At 35.7% G+C, this 22153-nt stretch overlaps 1 protein-coding gene across 1 annotated transcript in view; it reads right to left on the bottom strand.

Moving 5' to 3' along the window:
- The window catches only part of su(r) (dihydropyrimidine dehydrogenase su(r)), a 466373-nt gene that overhangs the window by 248467 nt on the left and 195753 nt on the right, over positions 1-22153 (bottom strand). Inside the window, exon 9 of the mRNA XM_090382920.1 lies at positions 9352-9548. Coding sequence (XP_090239046.1) covers positions 9352-9548 — 197 coding nt within the window. The remainder of the gene's footprint in view (positions 1-9351; positions 9549-22153) is intronic.

Below are 22153 nucleotides of genomic sequence, written 5' to 3'. Positions count from 1 at the left end.
AAAAATATTTTAGATGATATTTAAAATATATATTAAAATCACTAATTATGAAGATTAACTGTCAATATTCTTCAAGAAGAAAAAACAATTTAATTTTTTAACAATTTTCATTTAATTTTAAATTTTTTGAAATGTTTAAAATTGAATACTTAGCAATGAGCAATTTTTTTCTCATTATAATAAAATATTCTTCATTATGAGGAAAAAAATTAACATGTTTTACAAAATTAGCAATTGACAATCTCTAAAGCTTTTCAAGGTCTCAAAACTGATTGAAATTTTACTTTTAAAGTTTTTGAAAAGTAAACCTAAAAAAAAAACATAACGGCTGAAAAATTTCATGAATTGTTTTTGCTGATCCAAACCATTCAATATGTGTTTGTTCATGATATTAGCCTTAATATTTGCATCTACAAAGATAAATCATATATCATTTGAAAAGTCATAAGCATAGAGTGTATGATAATATTTTAAATTTAGTGAATTGATTTTTAAATACAAAATTAAATAATTGATCCATTTGCACAAATGACTAACTGACTAATAATTGTAAATCAGAATATTATAAGCATCATCAATAACAGTTAACCAGTAGCATATTGGATAAAAAACTATTATGTATGTTTTTATTACTTCAGATATATCATATCAAATCCAGACATAGGCATGTTTTTTACAGAATTTTTTTACAGAAAAATTGAAAGAAGTAATGAATGAGAGATAAATAATAAAAGAGCATGTCACTCGGAAGAGAATTCACTGATTAAATAAACTAACCACTGAGAATTAAAGTAGAACCTCAAAAATGAGGTTCCAGTTTAATTCTTGGTGACCCTAAATGCCAACCATAAAAGAAGGTCTTCTAATATTAGTTTATTTAATTAGTAGTTATTCAGAATAATTACTCAGTTAGTCAGTCAGAATAATTATTATATTATTCATATTTTTAAATTTGGTAATAAAATATTGTTGAAAATTTGACTTTATTGATTTTTGATTTGAGGACATAATGGTGGTAAATTTTAACAGTTAGTACAAGTTTAGCATTCTTTAAAACAAAAACAAATCCATATGCAAGGCTTCAAATTTTACCCAGCAATCCACTTGGTTAGGTAAACTTTTTCAACCTATAACTGCTTCTCCTTAGTTTGACTCTATGCCCTCTGGCTCTAGAATACTTTTGTACTGTGAAAAATTGAACTTTTTTCATTTTCTGTCCCCTCTCAGAGCCTCAAAACTTCAATCAGATCACCTTCTAAAATTCCTACTTACCAAGTTCTGTAACCCACATATTAAAAGTCTCTCTCTCTCTCTCTCTCTCTCTCTCTCTCTCTCTCTCTCTCTCTCTGTCTGTCTCTGTGTGTGTGTGTGTGTATGAGCACCCTTTTGCAATATCTTGATAGGTATACTGCCTTGATAAGATTGGCTAACTATAGCTCTAACTGAAGACATCTTTAAAAATTCCTCCAAGCTCCAATGGAATTTGAACCCTGACTTCACTATACAAAGTGACAAGTAACAAGCTACTTCACATCATGACACAAGAACTAATGCATGTAAATCAGAGATGACAAACTAGTGACCCACATGTTGCATGCAGCCCTCTGAAGTTCATTATGCAGCTCAAAGTGTTACCCACTTTCACAGAGTAATAGGGTTAAATTTATATGAAAATAATGATAAAATGGTGATCCTAAAAAGATATCTTCTAATTATTAGATTTCAATAAAATTCATAACTTACACAAACCCTTCATAAACATTGATGGTCATGATTGTGCATCTTTTTGCAAGAGGAAATAAGTGAAAATGTTTAATATATTTCTCTCAGTAATGGCACAGGTATATTTTGTGAATACTAGTGTGACCTGAAAGCACTGATGAGAACCATTTTTGTGGCCTATAAGCAGTTCTGAATTTGACAATCCTGATGTCCATAATCCCACCATTTAAGTTAGGATTAAGGAAAGGATTTTTTCTTTCAGTAAAAGACTATAGTGGTCTTGGACAGTTTTTAAATTCTATACAGTTATGATGTTGCCATCAGCAAATCCTAACAGGAAGCATTCAAGGAATTAATCACAGAAGCTACTGGGCTTTTCATACAAACTAAAAAATACTGTTCAAGGTTTAGGATGTCGTGAATGTCATATGAATTAGTGAAACTTGTGGCAGAGAAGAAAAATGCATGATATGCATATAAATTATCAGGCAACACAGAAGCCTATAGTAGATATAAACTCTCTGTAATCAAGTCACAAAAGAAATTCGGCAAGCTAAAGCAGATTACAAAATATCTTTCACAAATGATGCAAAGAATTCTTTATTTATGTAAACATTAGAAGGAAGGGGATGAATCACACTGGTCCGCTTGATCAATGATGGTTCAACTGTTGATGATCCTGCTCAAGTTGCTGACAAGCTGAATGAGTATTTTGCATCTAAATTTACACATGAGGGAAGTGGAGGCCAGACGCTTAAACTCTAGCAAGGAGCTAAATTATTTTGTAATAACTGAGAGTAAAGTGGAGGAGAAATTGTTGAAATTGAACATAAGAAAGGCACCTGGGGTGGATGGGATCTATCCAGTTATATTAAGGGAGACAGTAATGGAAGTAAGCAAAAACCCTTAGCCATAATTATGAGAGCATCTTTCGATTCAGGGGAGGTCCCAATGGACCTCCCCTGGAGATATGTGAATGTTTCTCCAATTCATAAAGGGGATCAAAGAGTGACATAAGTTCCATTCCGGGGAAAATAATGGGATCACTGGTTAAAGCAGTAATGCAGGACCTATCTAGACAAGACTGTAGTTAAGTGTCAGACACAGCATGAGCTTGTTAAGGGGAAATCTTGTCTGACCAATATGACTGGATACTAAGATGTGGTCACAAAGGAACTGGATGCAAAAAAAAAAAAAAAAAAGTTGATATCATATACTTGGATTTCAGGAAACCTTTTGATACTGTTGCACATAAGTCTGCTGCAAAAATTATTAAAACAGTGTGGTATTAAAAACAAGGTACTGCTATAGAAAAAGGAATGGGAGAAGACAAAGTGGTAATCAACGGACACTACTCTTCATGGACTAATGTTATTAATGGAGTTCCCAGGGTTCAGTGTTTGGCCCACTGTTGTTTTTATATTTATTAATGATACTGATACTTAGAAGAATCAATGCCTACAGCTGGTGAGACAATTAAAATTCTTGAACAGTTAAGTAGATTCATAGAAACACATGAAAATGTAAATGAATAGATGCCAACTTTTGGCTTTCAAAAAGCTGGAGATCAGATAACTGTAAGCAGAAAAAAAACATTTTTGGGAAAAATAAGTTTTTTTTTTAAAGTCCATGCTGCACTAGAAATTAAATTTTACTGACAGTGTACACATTTTATATTAAAATATAGTCATTTACCAGGATTGTTTACCAGTACAGTATGCTTTCAAACATTAGATTGGATTTTTGTTTAGACTGTCTGTTAGACATCAACTGATTATGATTGTTCAAGAAAGATGCTGTTGCAGACTTTGCCCCCTTCAGAAATGTTGATTCAAAGTTTTATTTATAACAATGGCACTGCTGTTCGGACTTGGTGTGACAACATTTCCAAAGCTTCACCAGAAACAGACCTGAACTCAGGGGTTTTTTTTTTTTTTTCCCACTTGGTTGAATATTCTCTCACACTCAGCTATGAGGATAAATTTTTTTTTTTTTTTTTGCACTTTTCAGTCCTCCAACTAAGGACCACTGTATATCAATTCTTTCTTTATTATGAAAGAAGAACTGACAAAACTGATAACACAAAATATCTATTTCTTTATCTTCAGTGATACTGAGAAATACTGGAAACTTCACATTCCTTTTTTATCCTTGAATTTTTTTACAAAATCCTTCCGATTTTCTTCAGAAAACTTGTTCTCTGAATGGTGCCTACTAGGTGACAAATTGAGTTCTCCAAATATTTAAGTTAAAGTTAATTATATTATATTTAAGTTAAATAATATTTAATGCTTCTGGAAACTCAGCTGCCAATTCTGCTTGAAACCAGCAGACTTTCAACTGTCATAAAGAAACATGCTCTGGTCTTAGGAATTCATTACAGAAAGTCAGCTGCCAAACTAAGTCCACAATTTACCAAACTTATTCATAAAGTCATACTGCTCCTATTGTGAATGCATTAAATATTTGAAGTTTATTTGTATTTTAATTTGGATTTGAATACTTACTTCATTAAATTGTATCAGCACACAAATCACCTCAACAGCATAATGTTGGCAGAACTACACTGTTTTTTTTTGTTTTTTTTTAAACACAGCAAAATTTGCAACAAATACTGTGAAATACTACTGATCAATTCATCATCCATCAACCTGTTTTGATGTTATTATGATATCAAGAGTAGGTATTACTAATGTATTATTACTAATGATATTAAGAGTAGGAGACCAGCGGAATTACTTAACAAGTACAGGTCACTGTTGAAAAAAAGCCGTGAAGTAGGGTTGAATTTGAAAGTGTCTGCAATTCTGCCCAGACACGATAGGAGGGAGTATATGATGAGAGTCTTGTCGATCAATTCGGCCCTGGAAAGATTGTGCAAGGCTGAAGGGGTAGAATTTTTTTCAGCCTGGACTGTACTTGTTAACAGGAGAGATTGCTTCTACAGGGATGGGATACACTTAAATAGAAAGGGTGCAAGAATATTTGCTGATGCTATCGAGGCAGTGTTAGGTGGGTCGGAAAACTGCTAGCTTGGGGGGAGACAAAGACTAATGGATTAACAGTAGCCACGGGCAGAGGTGAAAGAGATTCTTGCACTGCTTCTATTGGAATGAGCAGAAGCCTGAAAAACAAGATGCAGGATATTTCAGAGACTGCTGGAAGTCATTGCGGTACAAGTAAACACATGGGTTGTGTTAGGGTAGCTAAGAATAGAAACAGGTGCATGTATACTTGCGTGTACACTAATGCTAGGAGTTTAGTAAATAAATTTGATGAATTTGAGGTATTACTCAAAACATCAAAGGCAGATATTGTTGGGATATCAGAGACGTGGTGTCACACAGATATAAGGAATGCAGAACTGGAATTTGGGGAGTACAACGTCTACAGAAAGGATAGACAGGATAGGAAGGGAGGAGGGGTTATGCTATTAGTTAAAAAACACATAAAATCCAAGGAAGTGAAGCCAGTTGACATCGCTGGACAGGGCAGTGTTGAGTCAGTTTGGTGTGACATAAGCATAGGTAAATCAAAATTGAGAGTAGGAGTGTGCTATAGGCCTAATGACTCTGATGAGTATAATAAGATACTGTACAGGGAAATAGAGTGGGCCAGTAAATCAGAGAGTCTTATAATGGGGGATTTTAATTTCCCAGATATTGACTGGAATTTGTGGGTTGGTCACTCACACACTAGCAAGGCTTTTGTGGATTTATTGGATGATTGTTTTCTACACCAGCATGTTCGGGAGGCAACTAGAGGGAGTAATACTCTTGATCTGATTATCAGTAGTGATTCTTCATGCATTAGGAATCTGCAGATAAATGAACCACTGGGTGGCAGTGATCACAGTGTGCTGAAGTGGGATTTACTCAAGGAGGTAACTACCATCAGAGGTAAAGGGAAGGGTTTTTGCTTTCGTAAAGGAGACTATGCTGGTCTGAGACAGTATTTAAATTCTATACAGTGGGACCAACTGATGATGTTACCAACAGCAAATTCAAAATGGGAAGCATTCAAGGAACTAATCTTGGAAGCTACCAGGCTTTACATACCAACCAAGAAATATTGTTCAAGGTTCAGGCCTAAATGGTTGTCAGATGAACTAATGAGACATATGGCAGAGAAGAAAAATGCATGGGATACATACAAATTAATGGGTGACGTGGAAGCCTATGATAGATATAAGTTGGTCTGTAACCAAGTCACAAAGGAGATTAGGCAGGCAAAGGCAGATTATGAGAAATCCCTGGCAAAGGATGCAAAGAAAAACAGAAAAGAGTTCTTTACCTATTTAAACTCAAGAAGGAAAGGGATGAATCAGATTGGTCCACTGGATGTTGATGGTTCAACAGTTGAGGATCCAGCTCAGGTGGCTAACAATCTAAACGAGTATTTTGCATCTACATTCACACATGAGGAGTTATTCAGGAAGGGGAATGTCGTAGGTGAAGTAAACATTGGCAGTGAGCTAGATGATTTTCTAATAACTGAGAGGAAAGTGGAGGAGAAATTGTTGAGGATAAACATAAAAAAGGCACCCGGGGTGGATGGGATCTATCCAGTTATATTAAAGGAGGCAGCAAAGGAAGTAAGCAAACCCCTAGCCATAATTATGAGAGCTTCTTTGGACTCAGGGGAGGTACCCATGGACTGGAGATGTGCAAATGTAACCCCAATTCACAAAGGAGGATCAAAGGCTGACACAAGTAATTATAGACCTGTTAGTTTAACTTCGGTTCCAGGAAAATTAATGGAGGCACTGGTTAAAGAAGCACTGCAGGATCATCTGGACAAGAATTCAGTTATAGCTCAGACACAGCATGGGTTTGTTAAGGGCAGGTCTTGTCTGACCAATTTGATTGGATACTATGATGTAGTCACAAAAGAACTGGATGCAGGGAATAACTTTGATATTATATATTTGGATCTTAGAAAGGCTTTTGATACTGTTGCGCATGGAAGACTGCTGCACAAATTGGAGAAGTGTGGCATTCGAGGCAAATTGCTGCTATGGATAAAGGGATGGTTGAGTGGCAGAAGACAGAGAGTGGTAATCAATGGACACTGCTCAACGTGGACTAATGTTATTAGTGGAGTTCCTCAGGGTTCAGTGTTGGGTCCATTGTTGTTTTCTGTATTTATAAATGATATTGATGATGGTGTATCAGGCTTAATGTCCAAGTTTGCAGACGATACAAAGGTTGGCAGGGTTGTTAAGGACACTACTGATACTATGCTGCTGCAACAGGATCTGGAAAGGTTGAGCAGATGGGCTGAGAGGTGGCAAATGAAGTTTAACATTGACAAATGTAAAGTACTACATATGGGAAACAGTAACCCCAGATCAACGTATCAACTCTGTGGTACTACGCTGACAGTGGTAGAGAATGAAAAGGACCTGGGGGTAATTGTGCAGGCAGATATGAAGTTCTCTGAGCAGTGCAGACGAGCTGCAAGAGTAGCTCATGGTGTCTTGTCAATGATATACAGGAATTTTTCTAGCAGGGACAGGGATGTGATTATTCCCTTGTATAAGGCATTGGTCAGGCCACACCTTGAGTACTGTATACAGGTCTGGAGGCCTCATTTCAAGAAGGATGTAGAGCTGCTGGAACGAGTACAGAGAAGGGCAACAAGATTAGTGAATGGAACAAAGGGTTGCTCTTACGAAGAAAGGCTTAAGTTTTGCAAATTACAGAGCCTGGAGACTAGGCATCGCCGAGGTGATCTGATAGAGGTGTACAAGGCTTTGAATGGCTTGAGCATGCTCAATGCCGATGGAATTCTTCCTCTTGCTCAGAATAATCACCTGAGAGGGCATAAATTCAAATTGAGGAAGGACGGATGTCGGATAGATGTGCGGAAATTCGCCTTTAGCCAGCGGGCAGTTGGTTTGTGGAATAGACTTCCATCGCTTGTTGTTGAAGTTGATAGCCTAAACAAATTTAAGGCTCAGCTGGACAGGTATTTCGAACGAATTGAGGGGTGAAATGGGAGTAGTGGTTGTTTTTTTTTTTTTTTTTTTTTTGGCTGATGCTAAATAAGCTTGCTTTCTTGCATCATATGCCTCTACTAATGCTAATGCTAATGTTTATCGCATACTGTCTCTATACTCATCCCTCACTGATTTATTTATAATTGTGGTTGACAATGAAGAGAATCTATATACTAATTTATTAGTAGAAGGGCAGTGTTTTGGTTCACATTTCTATATCTATCATCAATGTGAGTTAGAGGAGATGCCACCCCGTATATTTATTTTATTTAAAATTTTTAGTGATGGTAATTTTTAATAAACTTGAAAAGTTCTTTAATAGATTTTATTGCTTTCTAAATTGAGAGAGGGTATCATCCCTGGGGATGCAATGTATAAATTGCTTTGGAAAGGAAAAATCTGCATTTTTTATGACTAACTGAACAGGTTGAGTAACCTATTCTCAGATGTTTAATATGGTTGTATCCATTAATGAAGATAAAAAGAAATATTTTTAAAAACTTCTGCTTTTAACTTAGCTTTTTTTTTTATGCAAAAATAAAAAGTTCAGAGAGAAACTATGTTATTGCATAAATGTGTTAAAGCACTATGTTACTGTGTGTGTGTGTGTGTGTGTGTGTGTGTGTGTGTGTGTGTGTGTGTGTGTGTGTGTGTGTGTGTGTGTGTGTGTGCGCGCGCGCATGTGTGTCAAAATAAAACAAAAGATGGATTCTCTGTTATTAACCTGGAGAGTTGTTAGCTATGTAAATGATAAAATTTTTCATCCTCTGAATAAACTATATTTTGCATCTTTTTCTAAAATAACAAACAAAACAAGACAAAAATTACTAGCTTAATAAAAAAATTAATAAATAAAAAATGAATTAATAAGTAAAAAAATTACTTTTTTCTAATTATAAAACTAAGTATTACTGTAGTCTTTGAACTGTATAATGTAGTCTTTATACTTGTATAGAAATTATGCATTATTTAAGTTGTCATTTTTTATTATTATTTTTTTTTTACTCTTCAAAATAAATCTCCTCATATTTCCAGTGGCAACTAAAAAATTGGGTACAGTCTCATTTAAAGAAGTGGTTCATAACCAGGGAATTTTGAGGAAACCTCCCAAAACTGAATTTTTCTGACTATGTATTTCATATACAATTTTAAATAAGGGAAAATTTCAACAAATTTTCATATACAATTTCAAAATTCAATAAAATTTTAAACTATAATACTAAAATTCCAAAACTCATTCTTTCACTCAAGAATGTCAAAAAATGCATTTGCTGTTGATCTCTTATTAGCACCATCAACAATAGTTTTGAAACTCTTCATTAGTTATATAAACACAATTGTTTTTAGATTAACTGTCAGTGACCATGCTATTCTCAAGGTGGTAAAGAAATATAGGCATTTAATTAATTAATTTAATTTTACAACAAGAGGCAAACACAATAGATATCATATTTGTAAAATTGATAATGTGCTTGGTTTAGTCCCAAATAAATTCCATATTCATTTGATATGCTTAGCTAAAAGGCAAAAAAAAATGGATAATTTGGAATAATTCTGATACCTATTCAGCTTCAAATTATCCAAGCTTTATGGTATATATTTTAACAATTTTAATAAATATTAGTCACCTAAGTCCCCCAAGAAACTTCTCCTTCTCAAATATTGTCACATCATTATAGCCAAGCCTGGCAAGGAAGGTAGCACAACTAATGCTTGCAGGTCCACAACCAACAAGGGCAATTTTAGAGCAGTAACTTTCTGGCATTTCTTCATCAGGTGGCAAATTTGGTGGCCGAATTTGTGGAATTTTCATCTGTTTAAATATCTGCAAAAACATAAAATTAGTGTATTAACTTACTTAAAAGGTATGAATGAAGAATAATCACTACAGTTTCATTTTTAACTTCAAATCTTTTAAAAAAAAGTCAAAACAATTTTTTAAATTCAATTTTTTTTTAAAAAGTCAAAACAATAAGATACATCCATTTAAATAAAGCAGCAGTGAATATCTGAATCACTTTCTAATTTTCAAAACTGAGCTAATGAAAAAACACTAAATACACAAAGAAAAATTTCAACAATATAAAAACAATATAAGTTGGGATAAACTATGCTTTAGTCACTCAAATAATATATACGTATATATATATTTTTTTTTGTTTTTTGCTTCTGCCTTTCACTATTTCTACTTCTGTACAAATTATTATGTCAACAATAAATGCTGTAGCAGCAGCAACAGTGGTGCTCTACTCTAACACAGGAATATTCTTCATCATCTAAACTTATCAAACAAATCAAGATATGTCAGACACCGGAATATAGTTCTAAAATTTAATTGTACTAAAACAAACAGAAATGAGTCATCAACTCGCAGTAATTTAACCCATGAGCAAGTGCATATGGAACACCACAGGTTCCCATGAAACATAAAATTATTTCACTCTCTTACCACACTGATTACTCAACTTAAGTTATGCTAACTTTCAAGAATGGTGTTGTGACTTATTTTAAAATTTTGCCTATTAGCACTGACCATTTCAGCAGCTTCTATTATAAAAACTTATTAACATCCTGGAAGTCTTCAGTTTTTGTGACTTATTAGTAGAGAGGTGTCACTATCAAGACAAAATATTTTAGAGGTCACTGCTTGTGACCTCTAAAATGGTGTGCAAACAATAGGTATATGCAGTAATTACCTCAATTAATTGAATAAGGTATCTTATTCCAAAAGATCATAATAGAAACAATACATTAAAACATTTGCATCAAATTTATTTACATGCAATAGCAGCAGAATAAAAAAAAATACTAAGAATGCTATAAAGAATAAGTCTTATAATTTGGTATCAGTAGATGATAATTCACATGTTAACAGTACAATTGCTATGAGTTCCTACATTCTAATAAAAACACTTATAAAAGATAAGTATCACTGTTTATTAGTACTGATATGCCAGTATCCAAACATCCATTTCAGGAAAAACTTTTTAATACATTATCAAAAATGTCCCTGTGGGATAAGAAATTTTACTCAATTGATGAGGGCAGTTATTTTTTTATTTTTATTAGTGGCACACATGTTAATGTATGGGCTGTTACAACACTGTTAGGTGTCTACTTCCCACTGATGTGAAGCATTGCAAAACTATTTAGATTCAAGGTGGTAGCAGCTCAGTGGTACCAACAGAGTCCTGCACAGGCCTTCTGTATTAGACCCCCACCTGACCCCCCACCTGCAGTAACTGGAACCACACCAGAACCCAAGTCAGTGTTTTTACCCACAACTTAATTTGAAACCTGCAAAAAATGGCGTCTCCGTAGCCAGGTGGGAAGGAGCAGCAGTGCGTAGCACACGCTTCTTGATTAGACCGGGGTTCGAGCCCGTCACCACTAAATACGGAGGATGCGGAAAGGTCAGAGAATGACCACCGCATATCCCCGAGCAATATGGCCTTAGTTGCTAATGCTCCTAAAAACCAAATAACAACAATAACCTGCAAAAAATAGATAAATAAATAAAAATAAAAATTGAATGGCATATTAAGAAAATTTGTATTAAATTTTCCACAAATAAATAATAATGCAATAGTCAGCTTTAAATTAAAATCAATCAATGAATATTATTAATAAATATTTTTATTTTTTTATGCATATAAATAATATAAAACCAATTAAATTGAAATAAAGAAAGAAACATATTCATAATATAATTAATTTTACAAATTTTTTGGTCAGTTGTCATGCAGAAGCAGGACATTAACAGCTGTATTCTTCTTTCTTGGATTGAAATGCAGATGCAGAAAACTATTTTGCTTGTTGCAGTATTGGCAAGAATGGAAAGAATTAAATCTCTCCAATTCTGCAACAGAAGGGAGGAATGTACTTAACAGAGACTGGATGAAACTATATACCCTAAAATGTAACATACTATATCTACTCAGATCATACTGCATAATTTATGCACATTGCTTAATCAGCCAGAATTAAAAATGGGCATTCGCAATGAGAGCTGCATTCACTCAAATTCACCCCAACTCAGTTTCCAGCCTCAATTTCAAACTCCAATACTCATTTTTTCTTAATTATATATTCTTAAATTTTTCTATATCATTTTGACTTATTGCATCATGGCCTAAGTTGGCCATGCACCACAAAATTTCAAGTCAAATATTTATATCCTTATTACCCCAAATTTACACTTAAATATAAAATAATTTTAATAAACAGTAAATTTGGAAATTCAGATGATTTTGTATATATTACCATAGGCTATTAAATGATACAGTAATTTTAAATTTCTCATGATGAATACAATCCAAAAATTGTGCTCTTTTAAGCTGCAGTTTGCAGGAAATTTTTAATGATGTTCTTAGTTCAGTTTTGTATTGAAAGATTTTATTTTTAGTGTTGATTAATTTTCTAATTCTGTAGCACTGGCTTTATGTGACCTTAAATACTAAGGTGCCATATAATAATAATAATAACAACAACATCAAAATAAGAGAATTCAGAATCGAAAAAAGGACATCTGTTGAGTGAGTGAGTGAGTGAGTGAGTGAGTGAGTGAGTGTGAGAGAATAATAGTTCTAAATCTAGAAAATTAATTGTACTTTTTAGGAGAATGTACACAATTTATAAAGACATCAGTAGAAGAGTAATGTTATGTTTAATTCAATTAAATTTACGCAATAAAACTACGATGAATTACTTAGAAAAAAACTAATAAAAAATAGTTACTTCATGAGCTAATATATTAATTTTTAGTATTACTGTATTAAAACTATTTACATTCAAAAACCGGAATTGCACCTGACCTACAAACTGTGAAATTACTGGAAACCTGTCTGAACTGCATGTGATGCGTGGGTTCCAGAGGAGTACCTGATACAATATGTGACTGAACACAGAAAAATGCTTCCCTTTGAAAAGTGCTGTTCATTAGAGTAAAGCAGTAAGGAAACTTATGGTAACTGGAACAATGTTTACATGTTTTAACCAAATGTTTTGTTTCACTAACTGGAACAATGTCTACATGTTTTAACCAAATGTTTCATTTCACTAACTCTTCCCCTCCCCCAGTTACCTTTGGTATAAGTCTATATATGCACTATTTCTAATATGACAGAGATATGGCTTATAATGGGGGATTTTAATTTCCCAGATATTGAATGGAATTTGTGGGTTGGTCACTCGCACACACTAGCAAGGGTTTTGTGGATTTATTGGATGATTGATTTCTACAGCAGCAGCATGCGGGAGACAACTAGATGGAGTAATACTCTTGATCTGATTATCAGTAGTGATTCTTCATGCATTAAGAATCTGAAGATAAAGGAACCACTAGGTGGCAGTGATCACAGTGATCAAAGAGGTAACTACCATTAGGGGTAAAGGGAAGGGTTTTTGCTTTCATAAAGGTGACAACCGTGATCTGAGACAATGTTTAAATTCTATACGGGGGACCAAATTGATGATGTTACCAACAGCAAATTCAAAATGGAGGCATTCAAAGAATTAATCTTGGAAGCTACTAGGCTTTTCATACCAAATAAAAAAAACATTGTTCAAGATTTAGGCTTAATGGATGTCAGATGAACAAATTAGACATGCGGAAGAAAAGAAAAATGCATGGAATATATATATATAAATTAACAGGTGACACGGAAGCCTATAATAAACATAAGCTGGTCTGTAACCAAGTCATAAAGGAGGTTAGGCAGGCAAAGACAGATTACGAGAAATCTTTGGCAAAGGATGCAAACAAAAACAGCAAAGAGTGCTTTACTTATGTAAACTCTAGAAGGAAGGGTTTGAATCAGATTGGTCCACTTGATATCGATGATTCAACAGTTGATGATCCTGCTCAGGTAGCTAACAAACTAAATGAATATTTTGCATCTACATTCACACATGAGGAGTTATTCAGGGAGGGGAATGCCAGAGGTGTATTAAACTCTGGCAGTAAGCTAGATAATCTTGTAATAACTGAGAATAAAGTGGAGGAGAAATTGTTGAAGATAAACATAAGAAAGGCACCTGGGGTGGATGGAATCTATGCAGTTATATTAAAGGAAGCAGCAAAGGAAATAAGCAAACCCTTTGCCATAATTATGAGAGCTTCTTTGGACTCAGGAGAGGTACCCATGGACTGGAGATATGCAAATATGACTCAATCCACAAAGGAGTAGGATCAAAGGGAGACAGAGGTAATTACAGACCTGTTAGTTTAACTTCTGTTCCAGGAAAATTAATGGAGGCACTGGTTAAAGAAGAATTGCAGGATCATCTGGACAAGACTTCAGTTATAGCTCAGACATGGATTCGTTAAGGGGAAGTCTTTTCTGACCAATTTGATTGGATACCATGATGTGGTCACAAAGAAATTGGATGCAAAGAATAATTTTGATATTTATTTGGATCTTAGAAAGCCTTTTGATACCGTTGCACATGAAAGACTGATGCACAAATTGGAGTAGGCAAATTGCTGCTATGGATAAAGGGATAGTTGAGTGGGAGAATGCAGAGAGTGGTAATCAATGGACACTGCACTTCGTGGACTAATGTTATTAGTGGAGTCCCCCAGGGGACTCCACTAATATCACTAATGACATTTTTGTTTTCTGTATTTATAAAATGATATTGATGGTGGTATATCAGGCTTAATGTTCAAATTTACAGACGATACGAAGGTTGGCAGAGTTGTTAATGACACTAATGACAGTACACTGCTGCAACAGGATCTAGAAAAGTTGAGCAGATGGGCTGAGAGCTGGCAAATGAAGTTTAACATTGACAAATGTAAAGTACTACATATGGGAAGCAGTAATCCCAGAGTAACGTATCGACTCTGTGGTACCACACTGACAGTGGTAGAGAACGAAAAGGACCTGTGGGTAATTGTGCAGGCAGATATGAAGTTCTCTGAGCAGTGCAGACTGGCTGCAAGAGTAGCTCACGGTGCCTTATCAATGATATACAGGAATTTTTCTAGCAGGGATTAATAGATGATTATTCCCTTGTATAAGGCAGTGATCAGGTCACACCTTGAGTACTGTACACAGGTCTGGAGGCCTCATTTCAAGAAGGATGTAGAGCTGCTGGAACGAGTACAGAGAAGGGCAACAAGATTAGTGAATGGAACAAAGTAGTCGAAGAAAGGCAGCAGCCTTTTAGCAGGTGCCTAGTCTGGAGACTAGGCAATTGCGAGGTGATCTGATAGAGGTGTATAAAGCCTTGAATGGCTTGAACATGCTCAATGTGGATGGGATTTTTCCTCTTGCTCAGAATAATCGCTGGAGAGAGCATAAATTCAAATTGAGGAAAGACAGTTGTAGGATGGATGTGCGGAAGTTTGCCTTTAGCCAGCGGGTGGTTGATTGCTGGATCAAATTTCCATCTGTCATTGTAGAAGTTGATAGCTTAAATAGATTCAAGGCAGAAATTGACAAACGTTTGGAGTGAGTAGATGGGTGAAATAAGGGGTTTTTTTTTTTTTTGGCTGATTCTACATAAGCTTGCTTTCTTGCATCATGTGCCTTTGCTAATGCTAATGTGTTCTGTGGTCGATTTGACTATCTGCTGTACAAAAAACCCAGTTTCTGGGAGGAAAAACCATGCTACCTTTGTCTGAGACCAACTAACTCAAAGATGTTGGGAAAAAGGCACATAAAAATTCCTCACGTCATCAACAGGATTTGAACTCTCGTCTTTCCCACCTAATGTGGGGAGGACAGCAATTACACTAACTGTGCTACCTGTGAGGGCCATCTTTAAATCCTGCATCAATAAACCGACCACTGCTACCTAGTTTTCCTTTATCTACAGATTCCTAATACAGCAGATTCCTGCTAATAATCAGATTAAAAAGTACTGCATTCTCTGTATCAAATGCTGGGTACAAAATAGTTATCCAATAAATCAACAAAAATCTTGCTACATTGTAGGTGACCAAATCACAAGTTCCAATCATTATCAGGAAAGTTAAAATCCCCCATTATAAGATATTCTGATTATATAAGATTTACCAGCCCACTATATCTGTCTGTAAAGCCTGTTCATTATACACATCACAGTGATTAGATCTATAACACACATCTACTTTCATTTTTGTTTTCTACGTGCTTGTGTCGCATAAAATTGACTCAACATTGGACTCTCCACCCACGTCAACTGGGTGCACTGCCTTAGATTCCATGAGTTCTGAACAAAGAGCATAACTTCTTCCACCCCCACTCCTGTCCTGTCTATTCTTTTTACATTGTAATTCCAAAATTCAAATTCCTAATATCTAAGTGGCACTGTGCTTCCAACATCCACACAATCACTCTATTTGATGACTTAAACGTGTGCTTTGAATTCATCATATTTATATACTAAGCTCCTAGTATTATTATTCATGCAAGTATATATAAGTATTCATGCATGATTATACATGCACCTGTTTTTAATCTTAGCAAGCCTAACATAGCCAATGTATTTGCTTGTTCCACAAGGACCCTCAAGCAGGCCTTGTAACTCCCAATGCCTTACTTTCCAGGTTGCTGAATATTTCAAAAGAAGCAGTGCAAGCATCACTTACACCTCTGCCTGTGGCTTCTATTAATCATATCCCTCTTCTACTCCAAGCTAGCAATTTACCAACCTGCCTAACACTGCCATGATGCTATTGGCAATATTCTTGCACCATTTCTATTAAGTGGGTCTGGCCCAAAATCCCAACAGTCAGAATCCCGACAGTATCTACTACATTGTAAAAATATATGAATATAATTCTATATATTTATTAGTTTTTCAGTAAGTAAAAATTTACTTACTGAAAGTAAGTAAATTAAATAAATTTGGTAGAAAGAATATCAAAAAATAACAAAAATTTTAATGACAAATACCTCTCTCAATTTGAAGATCATATTTTCTGTTACAGAAACAAACAGTTTTAAAATACGATCAAACAAATAAAAATGACTTAATTAATTTTACTTTATTATACTGCATTTAATTGTTAATTTTTCAAGTCGAATTTTGGTATTTATATAGGATGTTTGAGCAATAATTATAGGTATAGCATTGAAATGCTAAAGATAAAAAAACTTGAAATAAGAATACTTTGAGAATATGAAAATTTAGAGTAATGTATTTTGGCAGCTGCATCATAAATATCATTAGCATAACTAAAACTATAATTATATACAGGTATTTGTTATTAACTGTACTTTCATAAATTTCTTTGAAAAGTACATTAGACATGACCATGGGTGCCAGCAGGATATTTTGAAAGGGGTAACAGGTAAAAACAATCAAATTTTTTTTATTATTATTAATTTCTTGTTAAAGACTCTATACTGAAAGAGGAACGAATTCTTCTATTTACAACAAAAGCAAATATTCAACACCTATCATGTGCTCAATATTGGATTATGGATGGTATATTTAAAACCGTGCCCACAATTTTTTATTAATTATATACAGTGCATGCACCAGTAGGTAATGAAAACTATTGAATTCTTTCCTTAAATTTAAAACAGTAACAAAATAAGCAATCAATAACAAAGAACACGGCACACACAAATTGCAAGTAACACGATACGTGCAAGTGAGAATGGAGTAACAAGTTACGAAGCTTTAAAAATAGGAATGAAGAGAAGATTCTGAAAATTAAATTTTTTTATATGATTGAAAATTTCACAGAAGTGTAAACACATTTCACCATAATACCCACAGAATTTCAGCTGTCACTATTATCAAAAATTCAATAAGATCGCGTTTACTATCCATTTACGATAGATTGAACTAACAAAAAAGCCCAATAAACAGGTGACTGCTAATTATTTTTATTGTTTTATGATTGTGACCTCCAGAAATCTGACCGAACCATGTGGTACAGTTGGAGACAAATGTAGGGTAATCTCCAGTGCTGCGGTCTCCTGCCCCGATTAAACGGCATGTTGTCCCAATTAAGTGAAGTAAACCCTGGCTATTTTCTAAATTGGGTTCTGTTTTTTAAGATTTACCCCAAATAAACGGCTGCCCCCATTAACCAGAAGCCCAAATAACTGTAATCCGTGTGTGTATATATATATATATATATATATTAGCATTAGCATAGGCATATGATGCAAGAAAGCAAGCTTATGCAGCATCAGCCAAAAAAAATAAATAAATAAAACACGATCCCATTTCACCCCTCTGTTCATTCCAAGTACCTGTCCAGCTCAGCGTTAAATTTATTTAGGCTATCAACTTCCACAACAAAGGATGGAAGTCTGTTCCACCAAACAACCACCCGCTGGCTAAAGGCAAACTTCCACACATCTATCCTACTTCTGTCTTTCCTGAATTTGAATTTATGCCCTCTCAAATGATTATTCTGAGCAAGAGGAAGAATTCCATCAACATTGAGCATGCTCAAACCATTCAAGGCTTTATACACCTCTATCAGATCACCTCGCTGGTGCCTAGTCTCCAGAAACTGTAATTTGCAAAATTTAAGCCTTTCTTCATAAGAGCAACCCTTTGTTCCATTCACTAATCTTGTTACCCTTCTCTGTACTCATTACAACAGCTCTACATCCTTCTTAAAATGAGGCCTCCTGACCTGTATACAGTACTCAAGGTGCTGCCTGACCATTGCCTTATATAAGAGGATAATCACCTCCTTATCCCTGCTAGAAAAATTCCTGTACATCATTGACAAGACACTATGAGCTACTCTTGCAGACCGGCTGCAATGCTCACAAAATTTCATATCTGCCTGCACAATTACCCCAGGTCCTTTTCATTCTCTACCACTGTAGTACCACTGAGTTGATACATCACTCTGGGGTTGCTGCTTCCCATATGTAGTACATTACATTTGCAATGTTAAACTTCATTTGCCACCTTGCAGCCCATCTGCTCAACTTTTCTAGATCCTGTTGCGGCAGCATACTGTCATTAGTGTCCTTAACAACCCTGCCAACCTTCGTATCGTCTGCAAACTTGGACAATAAGCTTGATATAACATTATCAATATCATATAAATACAGAAAACAACAATGGACCCAATACTGAACACTGAGGGACTCCACTAATAACATTAGTCCATGATGAGCAGTATCCATTGATTACCACTCTGTCTTCTCCTGCTCAATCATTCCTTTATCCATAGCAGCAATTTGCCTCCATTGCTGTACTGCTCCAATTTGTGCAGCAGTCTTCCATGTGCAACAGTATCAAAAACCTTTCTAAGATCCAAATATATGATATCAAAGTTATTCCCTGCATCCAGTTCCTTTCTGACCCCCATCATAGTATACAATCAAATTGGTCAGGCAAGATTTTCCCTTAACAAAACCGTGCTGTGTCCGAGCTATAACTGAAGTCTTGCTAGGTGATCCTGCAGTGCTGCTTTCACGAGTGCCTCCATTAATTTTCCTGGAACAGATGTTAAACTAACAGGTCTATAATTACTTGTACTGCCCTTTGATTCTCCTTTGTGAATTGGGGTCACATTTGCACTTCTCCAGTCCATGTGTACCTCCCCTGAGTATAAAGAAACTCTCATATTTATGGCTAAGGGTTTGCTTACTTCCTTTGCTGCCTCCTTTAATATAACTGGATAGATCCCGTCCACCCCGGGTGCCTTTTTTGTGTTTATCTTCAAAAATTTCTCCTCCACCTTCCTCTCAGTTATTACAAAATCATGCAGCTCACTGGCAGAGTTTAACTCACCTCTGGCATTCCCGTCCCTGAATAACTCATCATGGGTGAATGTAGATGCAAAATACTCATTTATTTTGTTAGTCAACTGAGCAGGATCATCAACAGTTGAACCATCAATGTCCAATGGACCAATCTGATTCATCTCTTTCCTTTTAGAATTTATATAGTTAAAGAACTCTTTGTTGTTTTTCTTTGCATCCTTTGCCAAGGATTTCTCATAATCTGCTTTTGCCTGCCTAATCTCCTTTGTGACTTGGTTACCGACCAGCTTATATCTTTCATGGACTTTCATGCCACCCATTAATTTAAATGTATCCCATTCATTTTTCTTCTCTGCCACATGTCTCATTAGTTAATCTGACATCCATTTCGGCCTAAACCTTGAACAATATTTCTTAGTTGGTATGTAGAGCCTAGTAGTTTCCAAGATAAATTCTTTGAATGCTTCCCATTTTGAATTTGCTGTTTGTTCCACCATATAGAATTTAAATACTGTCTCAGACCACCATAGTCACCTTTACGAAAGCAAAAACCTTTCCCTTTACCCCGGATGGTAGTACCCTCTTTGAGTAAGTCACACTTCAGCACACTGTGATCACTGCCACCTAGTAGTTCCTTTGTCTGCAGATTCTTAATGCATGAAGAATCACTACTGATAAACAGGTCAAGAGTATTGCTCCCTCTAGTTGCCTCCTGAACATGCTGATGTAGAAAACAATCATCCAATAAATCCACAAAAGCTTTGCTAGTGTGTGACTGACCAACCCAAAAATTCCAGTCAATGTCTGGGAAATTAAAATCCCCCATTATAAGACTCTCTGATTTACTGGCCCACTCTATTTCCCAGTACAGTTCCTTATTATACTCAGAGTCATCAAGCCTATAATACACTCCTACTCTTAATTTTGATCTCCCAATGTTAATCACACCAAACTGACTCGACACTGCACTGTCCAGTGATGTCGATTGGCTTCACTTCCTTGGATTTTGTGTTTCTTAACTAATAGTATAACCCCTCCTCCCTTATCTTGTCTATCCTTCGTGTACACATTGTACTCCCCAAATTCCAGTTCTGCATTCCTTATATCTGTGTGACACAACGTCTCTGATATCCCAGCAATATCTGCCTTTGATGTTCTGAGCAGTACCTCAAATTCATCAAATTTATTTACCAAACTCATACAAAATCCCATCCCTGAATAACTCATCATGGGTGAATGTAGATGCAAAATACTCATTTAGTTTGTTAGTCACCTGAGCAGGATCATCAACAGTTGAACCATCAATGTCCAGTGGACCAATCTGATTCATCCCTTTCCTTTTAGAGTTTATATAAGTAAAGAACTCTTTCTTGTTTTTCTTTGCATCCTTTGGTGCACATGCAAGTATACATGCACCTGTTCCTATTCTTAGCTACCCTAACACAACCCACATGTTTACTTGTACTGCAATGACCCCCAGCAGTCTCTGAAATACCCTGCATCTTGTTTTCCAGGCTACTGCTCATTCCAATAGAAGCAGTGCAAGAATCACTTTCACCTCTGCCAGTGGCTACTGTTAATCTATTAGTCCTTGTATCCCCCCCCAAAAGCTAGCAGTTTTCTGACCCACCTAACACTGCCTCGATAGCATCAGCAAATATTCTTGCACCCTTTCTATTTAAGTGTATCCCATCTCTGTAGAAGCAGTCTCTCCTGTTAACAAGTACAGACCAGGCTTAAAAAAAAATTCTACCCCTTGAGCCTTGCACAATCTTTCCAACGATGAGAGCCTTCTTGATCAAATCTTGCCGAATTGATTAGCATTAGCATTAGTAGAGGCATATGATGCAAGAAAGCAAGGTTATTCAGCATCAGCCAAAAAAAAAAAAAAAAAAAAAAACACACCACTCTCATTTCACCCCTCCATTCACTCGAAATACCTGTCCAGTTGAGCCTTAAATTTGTTTAGGCTATCAACTTCAACAACAAGTGATGGAAGTCGGTTCCACCAACCAACCACCCGCTGGCCAAAGGCAAATTTCCACACATCTATCCGACATCCGTCCTTCCTCAATTTGAATTTATGCCCTCTGAGCTGATTATTCTGAGCAAGATGAAGAATCCCATTGGCATTGAGCATGCTCAAACCATTCAAAGCCTTATACACCTCAATCAGATTCTGTAATTTGCAAAACATAAGCCGTTCTTCGTAAGAGCAACCATTTGTTCCATTCACTAATCTTGTTGCCCTTCTCTGTACCCGTTCCAGCAGCTCTACATCCTTCTTGAAATGAGGCTTGTATACAGTACTCAAGATGTGGCCTAACCATTGCCTTATACAAGTGAATAATCACCTCCTCATCCCTACTAGAAAAATTCCTGTATATCATTGACAAGACACCATGAGCTACTCTTGCAGCTCGTCTGCACTGCTCAGAGAACTTCATATCTTCCTGCACAATTACCCCCAGGTCCTTTTCATTCTCCACCACTGTCAGTGTAGTACCGCAGAGTTGATACGTTGCTCTGGGGTTACTGTTTCCCATATATAGTACTTTACATTTGTCGATGTTAAACTTCATTTGCCACCTCTCAGCCCATTTGTTCAACTTTTCCAGATCCTGTTGCAGCAGCATAGCGTCAGTGGTGTCCTTAACAACCCTGCCAACCTTTGTATCATCTGCAAACTTGGACATTAAACTTGATATCCCATCATCAATATCATTCATAAACACCGAAAACAACAACGGAC

This window comes from Mastigoproctus giganteus, chromosome 10, assembly GCF_048544385.1.
Source record: "Mastigoproctus giganteus isolate SK-2022 chromosome 10, ASM4854438v1, whole genome shotgun sequence".
In the NCBI taxonomy this organism is placed as follows: Eukaryota; Metazoa; Arthropoda; class Arachnida; order Uropygi; family Thelyphonidae; genus Mastigoproctus; species Mastigoproctus giganteus.
The sequence above is the reverse complement of the archived record's forward strand: the minus strand, read 5'-3'. Positions and strand labels throughout refer to the sequence as shown.